Genomic DNA, 12,836 nt, shown 5'->3' with positions numbered 1-12,836 from the left:
AGGATGGTTGATCCCACATTTATTTTTTTATTTTTTTGCTGACTAGGATGCCACATCAGTAAAACCAGCCAAAAAATACTGCCATGGGACCTCCTTTGAACGATTTGAGTGAGTTTAGGGGTACATATTTCTGGTTTTGTGGTTAAGGGACCTCAAAAATTCTCGTTGTTAAGTTGAGGGATCTGTAATGAACTTATTCCTTAGGCAGCGTGCCGGCGTATATAACTCAGGTTGGCTATTTGTTAGGGGAAAAAGTACACTGAAGGTCCCTCAACTTGTTAGCCAGATATAAAATCGTACCCCAACTGTAAAACCGGATATCCGGCGTCCCCCAACCTACAAAACCGGTCAGAAAAGGTCCCTCGGTAGTTTTGACCCCGATTTTATCCCATGTGGTGACTGACTTAGCGTGGGACCCATGTGGGCCCCACATGTCGATAGACCACGTCATCACCTTTTCTCTTTTTCCCCCTTCTCTCTCTTCCTCTTTCCTTTTTCCTCTGGGCGTGGATGGCGGCAGCGTCTTCGACGCGGCGTGGAGGAGGGCTGGCGTGGTCGGCGGCTGACGGGGAAGGAGCGGCGCGAAGAGGAGGGCCGATGGAACGGGCGGCACCGCCGATGGCTGCTGTCGCGTGGGGAGGAGCGCTGCGGTCGTCGACGGGGTGAGGCGACGATGCCGGCGCAGCCGGCGGCTGGCGAAGGAGGAGCGCGACGGAGAGGAGGTCCGAGGGCCGATGCAGCGGCGGCGGCTTCATCGGCGCGACGGGGAAGAGGGGTCGACGCGGCCGACGACGGAGAGGAGATCTAGCTGTCGCCGTAGCTGCTGATGGAGATGGCGAGGCGGCCGCCGTTGGTGCCCTTGGCCAGCTTCGGCCGGTGGTGGTGGTTCTCCCACTGCCAGTAGCCGGTCCGGGAGAGGCGGCAGAGGAAGGGGAGATCGAAGATGACGGCGCCGCCGATGTGGCTGCCGTTTGGCGGGGCGGAGCTGCGGGAGACCGCGGTGGTGGAGCTGGAGCCACACGCGCGACGGCTCCCTAGCCAACTTGCGCAGCCGTGAACAAGGAGAGCCACGCCTTCACCGCCGCCTTGCGATGTCGATGGCGATGAGTTCGATCTCCGGCCGCCGCCCCGCCGCGTGCATGAGCTGGAGGAGGTGCCCGGCGAGTTTCGGGTAGTGAGTTTCGTCTGTGCTTGGAGGGATGGTGGCGTGAGTTTCGGCACTTGCTTGCGACGGCGAGCTTCTCTCCTTAGCTTGGAGCTGGCGGCGGAGGTCGTGCCACACATGCATGCTCCACTTGATCCACTACCAGCTGCATGCATGCACAAATTAAGCTAACCAACCGATAGACTTGCTCCACGTACTAGCATAGCACAAAGCCTTAGCAAACTAACTAAGTAACTAACTAATTAATCATGCATGCAGCGTTGGCGATGCCGTCGTGCGTGAGCAGCGTGACGACGTCAATAGCACGAGGCGGATGACGGTCAGCTTGATGGCGCCGTCGTTCTTAGCGTGGCGGCACGCGAACTCCACCGACTCCCGGTCGTCGGGGCCACCGAGGAAGACGGCGGTGATCTGGGTCCCCATCTTCTGGTCGTCTTGGTTCCTCGCCGCCGTCGTCTCTTCGCTTGTTGATATCTTGGTCGGCAGCTGGAAGCTGGCGCCGACGGTGCACGGGGCAAGCTCGAGCACCTTGCGGTTGAGCTCGCGGCAATGGTGCTCGCGGGCACCCCGTCGAACCCGTCGTGCTCCGGTAAGTTGTCGACGAAGGAGACGGCGACGAGCAGCACCACCAGCCATCGGCTTCGTCACCGGCGACAACCTCACCGTCCCGCTCCGCTACGCCTGCCCCTCGCTGCCGCAGGTCACAGTGGTGGTGGCTGCGGCACTCGACGCGCGTCACAGCATGACCTGCGGGCTGCGGCTGCCCATGAGGAGAGAAGTGAGAGAGAGGAGGTAGGGAGGGATGACGTGGCATCCTGACATGTGGGTCCACGTGGGTCCCACGCTAAGTCAGCCGTCACGTGGGACAAAACCGGGGTCAAAACCGCCGAGGACCTATTGTGACCGGTTTTGTAAGTTGGGGAGCGCCGGATATCCGGTTTTGCGGTTGGATATCTGGCTAACAAGTTGAGGGACCTTCGGTGTACTTTTTCCTTTGTTAGGCCGGCCAGAGTTGCTACGGGAATTCAGCCCAGCCCATCCATTTAAACTGGGCCTCCATTCAGGAAAGTCACAGCAGCCCACATCGGACAGGCCCATATCAGACTGGAAGGCCACACCTTGCTAAACGGGCCTCACGGACCCGGCCCACGTAAACCCTCGTGCTCCCCATCCGTTCTAGGGTTTCCCTGATTTAACCCCCCCGCCGCCGCCTCCCACCGCGGCAGCCGCGACTCCTCCCCTACCGCCGCCCTCCCTCGCCGCCGCGACGTCACCGTCCGCCATGGTAAGCGCACTCTCAGCTCCTCCTCTCGTCACCAACCTGATGGGTTCCCCATGAGGCTTACCCTCTGCGGCGCGGTGTGGCTGCCCACACGCGTGTGTGCTGTCGCAGGCGTCGGAGAAGAAGCAGTCCAACCCAATGAGGGAGATCAAGGTGCAGAAGCTGGTGCTCAACATCTCCGTCGGGGAGAGCGGAGATCGCCTCACCCGTGCCTCCAAGGTTGGGCCAGGCTTCTTTTTTTATTTTTTTTATTTTTTCGGTGTACCATTAGCGTTTAGGTTGTAGATGTCCGAGTAGGAAATGAGCTTTTGCTTAGTTACAATGTGATGCATTGTGTTAGCTTGATATCTTGCTTCGATGATTTGAGATAGTGGTGTTTGCTTCGATGATTTGAGATAGTGGTGTGAACTCGCTAATAATTGGTGATTATGACTATAAGTTATCTTTCTTAGCGGAACCGTGCAAGGATGAAATTGCGGCTAGGGGAATACTAGAATGATGCTTTTAAATTGCCATTCAACTAAGTGATAATCTATTTGCCTGGCTGCTTTAACGTCAGTGTTTAGTTGTGCAGACTTCAGATAAGTATCCTGACGTCTGCTTTATGGTCGCAGGATAATTTGTTGAATTTTTTTCCCCCAGTAGAATCGTTGATCATTGACCATAGAACTAGAATTCAAAGCTGGATGATTCGGATTGCAGTTATATAAAATTCATGAGACAATGACATTATTATGTTTGTGTAAAAAATAGCTAATGGAACTAAAAGGTGACGACTGTTTGTCTCTTTCAAGGTTGTGTGGCAAAAGGAAAATAGTTCTGAACTACTGTTTGTTCTTATCCTGGTCATATCCTAATCTCTAATTGTGAACAATTGTTTTAATTCCGAATTGCTGAAAGGTCAAGAATGACACATCGCTGTTTTAGGTATCTGTTGCTATTGTTAATGCCAAACTGTTAAATTAAGTTAACGCCAGTTAATATATTTTCCATGTACTTTCAGGTCTTGGAGCAACTGAGTGGGCAGTCACCAGTGTTCTCTAAGGGTAGACATTCCTTTCTTGTCTGCTAGTTTTATTGTCTTGTTCATGACAACTTTGTTGACAGTTGTTTTGGTTGTCCACTTTCTTCAGCTAGATACACCGTTCGCTCATTTGGCATCAGGCGTAATGAGAAGATTGCGTGCTATGTAACTGTTAGGGGTGAGAAGGCAATGCAGCTTCTTGAGAGTGGACTGAAGGTGAAGGAATATGAACTTCTGAGAAGAAACTTCAGTGAAACTGGGTGTTTTGGTTTTGGAATCCAGGAGCACATTGATCTTGGCATCAAGTAAGATTTTCAACCTGTGTTGTTCATAATTAACTTCGAAATTTACTGAAATAATGAGAGTACAACTTTGGGTATAGTGTAGCTTTGATGTCTTTGGTTGGCAATATAGGATTTCTGTAGTCCCATCATGTTTTCCTTTTGTATGTCTTTCCATGATACTATTTGATAGTCCATCTATATTTGAAACTCTAAATTGTTTTCTCCTTGTCCACTAGGACTACATTCATCTACTTATACCATTCGCTTCCACAATTTTATGGTTGTAGCTTATATTAGTAACAGTGGGCCAATGACTTGAATTAATTGTCCGTACCATCTGAAGCTTGGCATTTGCTGGTTTATTGATGTACCTTTTCTTCTGAGGCCTAAACTGTTATCATTTACAATTATATTTCCATGATGAACTGACATCAACAGCTGGATATTGTAATTTAAGTGTTATTCATATACATATTGTTATTTGTGATATTCTTTTTCTTGACTGAGCACAATTGCAGTTGTCGCTCTGCTGAGTCTTGACTACTATGGTTTTGTGCATTCACATTTCACATCCTGAACAAGATTTCATGCTATCTATCATACTTTTTAATCACCACTACCTAGTAAAATATAGAAATGATTTGATATAAATAACAACTTTTGTTTTCGTTTATTAATTGCGATATACTCCCTGTTTATATCCTTGATTATTGTGCATTTTAAGCATTCCTTGTCATGATGAATCCATACTAATAGTGAAACTTTCTACCTTCGACATAAGGGCATATTCCTTTCTTTATTATCTTTTGATTACTGTTGTATGCCACAGCTGAACATTTATTATCTTTGTGTTTTCTTGTGCAGGTATGATCCTTCAACAGGTATTTATGGCATGGACTTCTATGTTGTCCTTGAGCGTGCTGGATACCGTGTTGCTCGCCGTCGCAGGTGCAAGTCCCGTGTTGGCATTCAGCACCGGGTGACCAAGGAGGATGCCATGAAGTGGTTCCAGGTCAAGTACGAAGGTGTTATCCTCAACAAGGCCCAGGCTAATACATCTTAAGACCTGATTTGATAGGTTTTAGGTCCAGTCACTGCTTGTTATGAGCGCAGACAAGTTTTTATTTCACCTAATGCAATGCCGGAGTATATTATTTTGCCAAGTCGTTTTGTTTGAGTTCGTTTTGCACTTGGGAGCGTATAACGCCGGTCACTTGAAAAAAGAAAAATCCGAAATCATGTCTTGCCTTTCATACTGCCCTCTCCTCTCTGTTCCTTTGTTGCACCATCTTTCATTTCTTAGCTTTCCTGAGCTTAAGAAAAGTGTTATTTATTGTCCAACACAACATTGCATGGTGAACGTGAGATGGTGATCCTTGAACCGCATAGTTGTCATGACCATGGTGCTTTTCGAAATTATATCAGTATAAAATACCAGATATTTGGAATAATCCGTTTGAAGTTGCGTGAGAATCGATTTAATTGGCATCGTGGGCAGGCCCCTACAACCAAAAGGGATGGCTGCATTAGCGTCAAAACATTATCCTGCGAGTTGCTGAAGCTGACACCATACTCACGTATGGGATGATGAGATTTTGTGCAGCTCAAATCGATTCCTGGAGATTAGAAAAGGCTGAGACGGCGTTGCAGATAACCGAAATGGTCTATTTTGCGTGTGATTTCGCATAACATTGATAGATCAGTAATACTCCCTCCGTAGAATAATATAAGGGATTTTGAGTTTTTGTTTGTACTGTTTGACCACTCGTCTTATTCAAAAAATTTGTATAAATATAAAAAATAAAAAGTTATGCTTAAAGTACTTTGGATAATAAAGTAAGTAAAAAAAATAATAATTCTAAATTTTTTTAATAAAACGAGTGTGGTCAAACAGTGCAAGCAAAAATTTAGGTTTTTTGACTTTTAGATGGATGCGATTTATTCCTTTCATTGCATAGTCCGTGGTCGAAACTGTATACCCAACGACTTTTAGAAATGTTTCTGCAGCCATTGCGTACGAACGTGCTACAATTCCATGCATGTTTAATTAGCTTCCTTGCGCTTGTGTCCAATTTTAGTTTAGCCGCCATTTGTAAAAAGTCCAAAGAAACCAAGTAAACCATTGGCAATGCCAAGTTTTCTCTTGTTTTGAAGCAAGGCTTGAAAGTGGGTGATGTTTACAGTAACTGATCGAAGCCGCAGTTGAACTTCAATTTTATAAAACAACATCCGGAGTTTCGCGGATAATGTGAGATAGCGGTGCTCGACTACGTTCCAGATGGATTCCAGAGGAGATGACTGTGACAAATGGAGACTAATCCAGATCGAGATAGGCGCCAGCCATCTATTTAGACTGACCGTGTTTTTCTTTCTAGTTGAGAATTGAGAATACGCAAGAGGATTGCGGATCTTTGTATTAAAAGAGAGAAAGAAATACAGCCCAATCGTCCAAGTCCACGTATATAAACTAAAAACAGAATTACACATCAAGGTATGTAAGAAAAGAAGCACAATACTTAGCTGCAGTAATATCATTAGGGTCAGATGACCCCGATGGCATTCAATCCATCAAGTGAGTAATTCAGTATTTTGTAGCTAATGACCCCAGCGGCAAAAGATTAATGAAACCGACCAGCCACTAAACTACTAGAGCTCATGAAAGCTGAAACAATAATACAACTATTTATTAGCTGTGTTATGCTACTGTCAACCCACTACTAATGATGCAATTAGACATATTTGATCTTTTAACCAACTATTTATTTTAACTATGTACCGTGTATATCAATGCATTAGACCTGTAGTTTTGCTAATCAACTACTAGATGTTAGGTGTATTTTTTTAAACTACTAGATTTAAATTTGTATTAAAATACAGTTAATTTTCTATGTACCGTCTCATCTTAACCAATCACAATATTTCCTAATTTATTTTTTTTCGTACTTTCTTTTCCCAATCAATCATAACTATTTCACACCCTAACATTAATCTCTTAAAAAAGGAGACGTGAGACGTAGGTAGTTGCATATAACTCTTGTTTATCCAGTTGTTTTGGATATTGGCATGGTTTTTTTTATACCCAAGTTTACCTTCTTAGGGTATTGCTAGATTTCAAGAGCCTGAAATTTTGCAAAATTTCAGTTTAGTTGCAATTTTTATGCAATATGCATTTCTAACTGTAATTTCTAAGACAACAGTGTAACAGAAAATAAAAGCTACACATTTCTAAGCCTAAAAAAAGCAATTTTACTTCTTTTTAACTATAACTTTTTTTGGTTATATATGGTTTTACTTTATTTTTAGCCGAGTTTGAATATTTTCTATGTGTATTTTTGTAAACTTTTATGAACTTTAAGTTTCTTTCATTATGTATTTGTTTCTTTAAATGTTGGTTAGCATAATTTATTGCTTAACCTACTATCTAAGAAAGAGGGAGTCATGAGAATCATTGGGTTCTTATCCAAAGGATTAGAAAAGTGACTTGGAAATTTCAATCGCCTGAAATCTAGACACTTCCTACCTGAGAAACAATATAATCTAATGTTGTGTACGAGTAGCTAGCAGTTACAATGCTCAAGTAACACCATTAGCAACCTAAGCGGAACAGGGCTGACGTTTGTGGCATAAACAATATTGTTGATGGGCTATACCGGCCTACGGTATTTATATAGTATGGGGATCGTTGGTGCTAGGGTATATGCGAGATTGCAGTAAAAGAAGCGGGAAACATGAATTTTTATATAGGTACGGGCTTCTGTTGGCCGAAGCCGGTGTTACCTTGATATATTAGTACGTAGCATACGAGTACAATATTTGACCTAATCTAGTCTTTGCTTCCTCGAACATGAACTCGGCGCGATTAGATGTCACCCTAGATCCCTCTTGTTGGCCTCTGTGGCTCCCTACTGGGTATGTCTAGGCTTATCTCGGTGGATATTGCCTTGTCTTGAATTGTCTATATCTGTACTGGTTTGAATTTGTATCTTCCCCCTCTCCTTAGGGGGTATTGTTTTTATACCATCTGGTGTTTTCTTATCTAAGTAGAACTAGGAACTCAAGTATGGATACAATCCGAGTAGTCCTTGTCGTGCCCAAGTAGGATTGTGCTTCTCTTTCCTTATTCAGACTACCTTCCATATATAAGGTTTGATTACACTTGTTATATGGTGGGCCCTACCGAGCCTAACGTAAAAGTATTAGATATGTCTTATCTATAACACCGACAAACATATATATCCATATCTATAGACATTCCGAGAAAGTTTCCTTGTTATTTTGAGCAAGAAGGAATAAATCTAGCTATATGTAAAAATGAGAGTAAACCATAATTTATCTATTTATGTTTCTATGATATATTATTAAGATAGCTTGAACAAAGCTACCATATTCGCCCTAGAGGCTAGGATTTTTCACATTAATTGAAGAAAACAAAAATATTTGGACCAATAGATCATGATGGGTCCAAGATAGATTAGCATAGTTGTGTACAAAATACAGTTAAAATTACAATTCTAGCTATAAAAACATAAACTAGGAGTTGGATATGAAATATCTAAATCTCTTTTAAAGATCATCTATTGGGTAGAAAATAGAATTGTACATATAATTTAATTGTTGTATATCGTATCTAATTCTACACCACACAATCTTCGCATGACAATCCCCTTGTTAGATTAATATCAACTACAACTTGCTAAACTAATTTTGATTTTGGAATTGAATTAACTAGATACTAAATTAAGAGTCAGTTCAAATTCATACATATCTTGTAATTCCAAATATTATAATTATTAAATCTATAGGAAACTATATTTGAGACTCTAAACTATTAGTAAAACTCGATCTTTTACATTTTAACTCTTTTTGAAAACTTATTTTACAAATGGATATCTGAAAAAAAAAGTATTCCAAGAATGAACCCTTTTGGCGTTGAGATTCAATAGTGTCGACATCAATGCCATTGGCGCCGACACCCTCAACCCCTCGTGATAGCTAAGTTGCTGACACGAAGGAGGTCGGCGCCAAAGAGATTTGTGCTAAGGACCTATTTGTAAAATAAATTTTATAAAAAAGGTTAAAATGCAATAGTTTTTCTTACAAAATACAAATAGACCCTTGGCGCTAGCCTCTTTAGAATTATACATTAAGATAATTAGTACACAATACTTTTATAATTATTAATGGAAATTTATAATTGACTCCAAACCAAATACAACTTGTTTGTTCTAATCCTAAATGTTGAAATGATTTAATCAAGAAAAACTAAATGGAGAGTCCACGATGATGTATAATTTTGTATTCATTGATCCTAAGTTTTGGAATCATTAATTTTTTATTTCGCACCTTACAAAATAATATATTAATTCTAGACTAATGACAACATGCACTTTTAGGCGACGTGTATATAGCTAGGAAATAATGGGAGAGAGTATAATTATACTATATTTAGACTTTCCCAAGCCAGTTAGTTGACCATGACTTTTTCTCATAAAGCCAAGCTGGAAAAGAAAGAAAATAATCTTTTCACACTAGTTGGCAACTGGCACGAGCCGTTTTCTTGAAGCGTGCTCTGCACGTGTGACAAGTCGCTCTCGATCGATCGTGGGATGGCTGCCTATATGTAGAGCCCAACACCATGCAAAATGCAACAACAATGCATCGTTCGTTCGTTGCAAACAGCAGCTAGTACGTGTTCGATCGTTGCATGCACGACGCAAACATGGCCATGTCGTCGCGAAGCTTAGGCGCCCTAGCCGCCTTCGTCTTCCTCTGCACAGCTGCCTCCATGTCGTCCTCCATGGCCGCCACGGACAGCTTCCTCCAATGCCTCTCGGCGAGCATACCCAGCCAGCTCCTGTACACGCAGAGCTCGCCGTCGTACACGTCGGTGCTGGACGCCGGCATCCGGAACCCTAAGTTCCTGACGAACACCACGCGGCCGGTCTGGATCATCACGCCGACGAACGCCTCCCACGTCGAGGCTGCCGTGCTCTGCGGCCGCCGGAACGGCGTCCGCCTCCGCATCCGCAGCGGCGGGCACGACTACGAGGGCCTCTCGTACAGGTCGGAGCGGCCGGAGACGTTCGCCGTGCTCGACCTCGTCAACATCCGCGCCGTCCGCGTCGACGCGGCGTCCGCCACCGCGTGGGTGGACTCCGGCGCGACGCTCGGGGAGATGTACTACGCCATCGGGAAGGCCGGCGGCCGGATCGCGTTCCCGGCCGGCCTGTGTCCGACCGTCGGCGTCGGCGGCCACTTCAGCGGCGGCGGCTTCGGCATGCTGCTCCGCAAGTACGGCCTCGCCGCCGACAACGTCGTCGACGCCGTCCTCGTCGACGCCAAGGGCAGGCTCCTCGACAAGAACTCCATGGGCAGCGACGTCTTCTGGGCGCTCCGCGGCGGCGCCGGCGAGAGCTTCGGGATCGTGCTCTCCTGGAAGGTGAAGCTCGTGGCCGTGCCGCCGACCGTCACGGTGTTCAACGTCCCGGTGACCGTGAGCCAGGGCGCCATCGACGTCGTCACGAGGTGGCAGGCCGTCGCGCCGTCGCTCCCCGACGACCTGTTCATCCGCGTGCTCGTCCAGGGCCAGAGGGCCAGCTTCCAGTCCCTCTACCTCGGCACCTGCGACGCGCTGCTGCCGGTGATGCGCAGCCGCTTCCCGGAGCTCGGCATGAACCGGTCGGACTGCAGGGAGATGACTTGGATCCAGTCCGTCCCCTACATCTACCTCGGCAGCAGCGCCACCGTGGAGGACATCCTGAACCGGACCATCGCCATGGACACCTCCAACAAGGCCACCTCCGACTACGTCCGGCAAGCCATCGGCAGGGACACGTGGAGCGCCATCTTCGGGTGGCTCGCGCGGCCCAACGCCGGGCTGATGATCCTGGACCCGTACGGCGGGCAGATCGGCAGCGTGGCGGAGGCGGCGACGCCGTTCCCGCACCGCGGCGGCGTGCTCTACAACATCCAGTACATGAACTTCTGGAGCGCAGCGGGCGGAGGCGGCGGCGGCGCGGCGCAGAGGGCGTGGATCAGGGACTTCTACGCGTTCATGGCGCCGTTCGTGAGCAAGGACCCGAGGGAGGCGTACGCCAACTACAGGGACCTGGACCTCGGCGAGAACGTGGTCGGCACCGGCGGCGTCAGCAGCTACGACGCCGGCAAGGTGTGGGGGGAGAAGTACTTCAGGGGGAACTACCAGCGGCTCGCCATGGCCAAGGCGCAGATCGACGCCGACGACTACTTCAGGAACGAGCAGAGCATCCCGCCACTTGTCGCCGGAAAATGACGAGCCAATTCAAATGTAGCATAGCCTACTCCCTCCGTCACATAAAAAATTATCTAGTACCGGATATGATTAGGAAGTATCAGATTTAATACAAAATTAGTTTTTTATGAGATAGAGGGAGCAGTGCATGGCAAACAGTCAAACTAGTAGCTGTAAAAATCTTTGGTCATGTGTAAAGATGCGTGGTGTATAGGGTAGCTACGCCGTCTATATGTTTGAAAATTCATCACTGTACTTATCTTTTTTTTTTTCTTCCAATTGTATTTTGTGGTGCGGATCGATGTACTATCTTTCACATAAGCTGAGCTTATTGCATGCTCCATTCGTTGTAGTGAGTTTCATGTAAAGGTCAAAGAATAGTTGTGTACGTTGTAATTGTATTTTCGTAAATAAACATAAGATCTATTAGTTGTCGACGTTTGATGTCGCGATTCCGGTATTTGTATAGTATGGGGATCGTTGGTACTAGGATGTACGCGAGACTGAGGTAAAAAAGATGGAGACAGGGATTTTTATACAGGTTCGGGCCCCTGAATTGTCAGGTAATAACCCTACATCCTGTTGGCCGAAGCCAATATTGCTCTTATTCACCATAATCACACCAGTACAATATTTGGGTAGCCTAACTAACTGTTGTCGATATGACGGTCTGAAGGTCTGACTCGTAGTTGACAACAGGGTAGCCTTCCTCCTCGAATCCGCATCCATCGAGATCAGAGACAGCGCTATATCACTCCTGACGGTATCCGTAGACACCGTAGGGGACTAGCCATGTCTATTTCTGAAGTCGATATCCGGCGTCTTGTCTTGGCGTATGTTGGCTTCTATGTTGATCTTCTGCCTTGATCTATTGTTCCGTCTCCTCTCTCCTCCTAGGGGGCCTTGTATTTATACCCATAGGTGTCCCCATGTCTAAGTAGAACTAGGGAAACCAATATAGATACAATCCGAGTAGTTCTTGTCGTTTCCATGTAAAACTCTATTCATCCTTCCTTATGCGGAACCCCTCCTATATCTGAAGGTTGTTTCCGTATAAGACATGGTATGTGGTGGGTTCTGTCGAGATTTAGTCAACTACTATTAGGTATGTGGTATCCCATAACCCTGACAGTAGCCCCCCGACTTCAATGCTAATGAACAAATTCATATTCTCAACCGCAGTCTTTGGAGTAACTTTTATCGAGCTCACGTGACCATTCTCGGTGAGTTCAGAGATAACGTTAGACTTCCCTTATCAGCCTCGCGCGGGCACCTATAGGGTTTGTCTGAGTCAATCTCCGACGTCAACCAAGAAAGTACAGAGCATACGACTAAGTCTCCCGTCTTGCTGTAATCGAGAATTTGGATTGAAGTCAAGAAATTTTGATCTCGGCGGGTACACCATCTTTTCATTCCGTATTCCTTGTCGAGATCCACCAACCATTCTCGAATGATCGAGAAGGCGTAAAATCTGCGACAAAGCCTTGTCAACATTTGTCGTACTCGTCTTAGTCGATCTTGGTGTAGAACCATAGAGACATGGAGTCTTCGTCAATGTCGAATAGAATTTTCCTGAAATCAACACTCAGAAAAGAGTATTAGATAGAAATAGCCCCCGAGCGAACGCTCAAAGAGTGACATGTTATAATATGTATGGAAAACTAAAATGAATTAAATTTACAGACCAATATTTTGTGTACGAGCATCTTCTCTCTTACCGACTTCGATCAGTCAGTTTGTTGAGTCATACACTCTCCCTAGCCCCCAGCCTTGTCGTCGGAGAATCGTTTTCGAAGAATAAGGCTCTTGGA

General features: G+C 45.8%; 2 protein-coding genes and 1 non-coding gene across 3 annotated transcripts; all 3 read left to right on the top strand.

Moving 5' to 3' along the window:
* The first annotated feature begins 2,322 nt into the window (after positions 1-2,322).
* On the top strand, positions 2,323-5,008 carry LOC127778088 (60S ribosomal protein L11). The gene is made up of 5 exons (XM_052304740.1): positions 2,323-2,450; positions 2,559-2,666; positions 3,451-3,493; positions 3,581-3,776; positions 4,620-5,008. The coding sequence occupies exons 1-5, from the start codon at positions 2,448-2,450 to the stop codon at positions 4,816-4,818; spliced, it is 549 nt and encodes a 182-aa protein (XP_052160700.1). The 5' UTR covers positions 2,323-2,447; the 3' UTR covers positions 4,819-5,008.
* On the top strand, positions 4,061-4,143 carry LOC127778144 (small nucleolar RNA snoR117). The gene has a single exon (XR_008018417.1). It is a non-coding gene; the product is annotated as a small nucleolar RNA snoR117 (small nucleolar RNA).
* Positions 5,009-9,421: 4,413 nt separating the features above from the next.
* On the top strand, positions 9,422-11,346 carry LOC127777244 (berberine bridge enzyme-like Cyn d 4). Its single transcript, XM_052303810.1, has one exon. The coding sequence runs from the start codon at positions 9,460-9,462 to the stop codon at positions 11,044-11,046; it is 1,587 nt and encodes a 528-aa protein (XP_052159770.1). The 5' UTR covers positions 9,422-9,459; the 3' UTR covers positions 11,047-11,346.
* The last annotated feature ends 1,490 nt before the right edge of the window (positions 11,347-12,836 follow it).

The sequence above is a fragment of the Oryza glaberrima genome, chromosome 6, assembly GCF_000147395.1.
Source record: "Oryza glaberrima chromosome 6, OglaRS2, whole genome shotgun sequence".
NCBI classification, from domain to species: Eukaryota; Viridiplantae; Streptophyta; class Magnoliopsida; order Poales; family Poaceae; genus Oryza; species Oryza glaberrima.
This window is presented reverse-complemented; position numbering and strand designations above follow the sequence as displayed.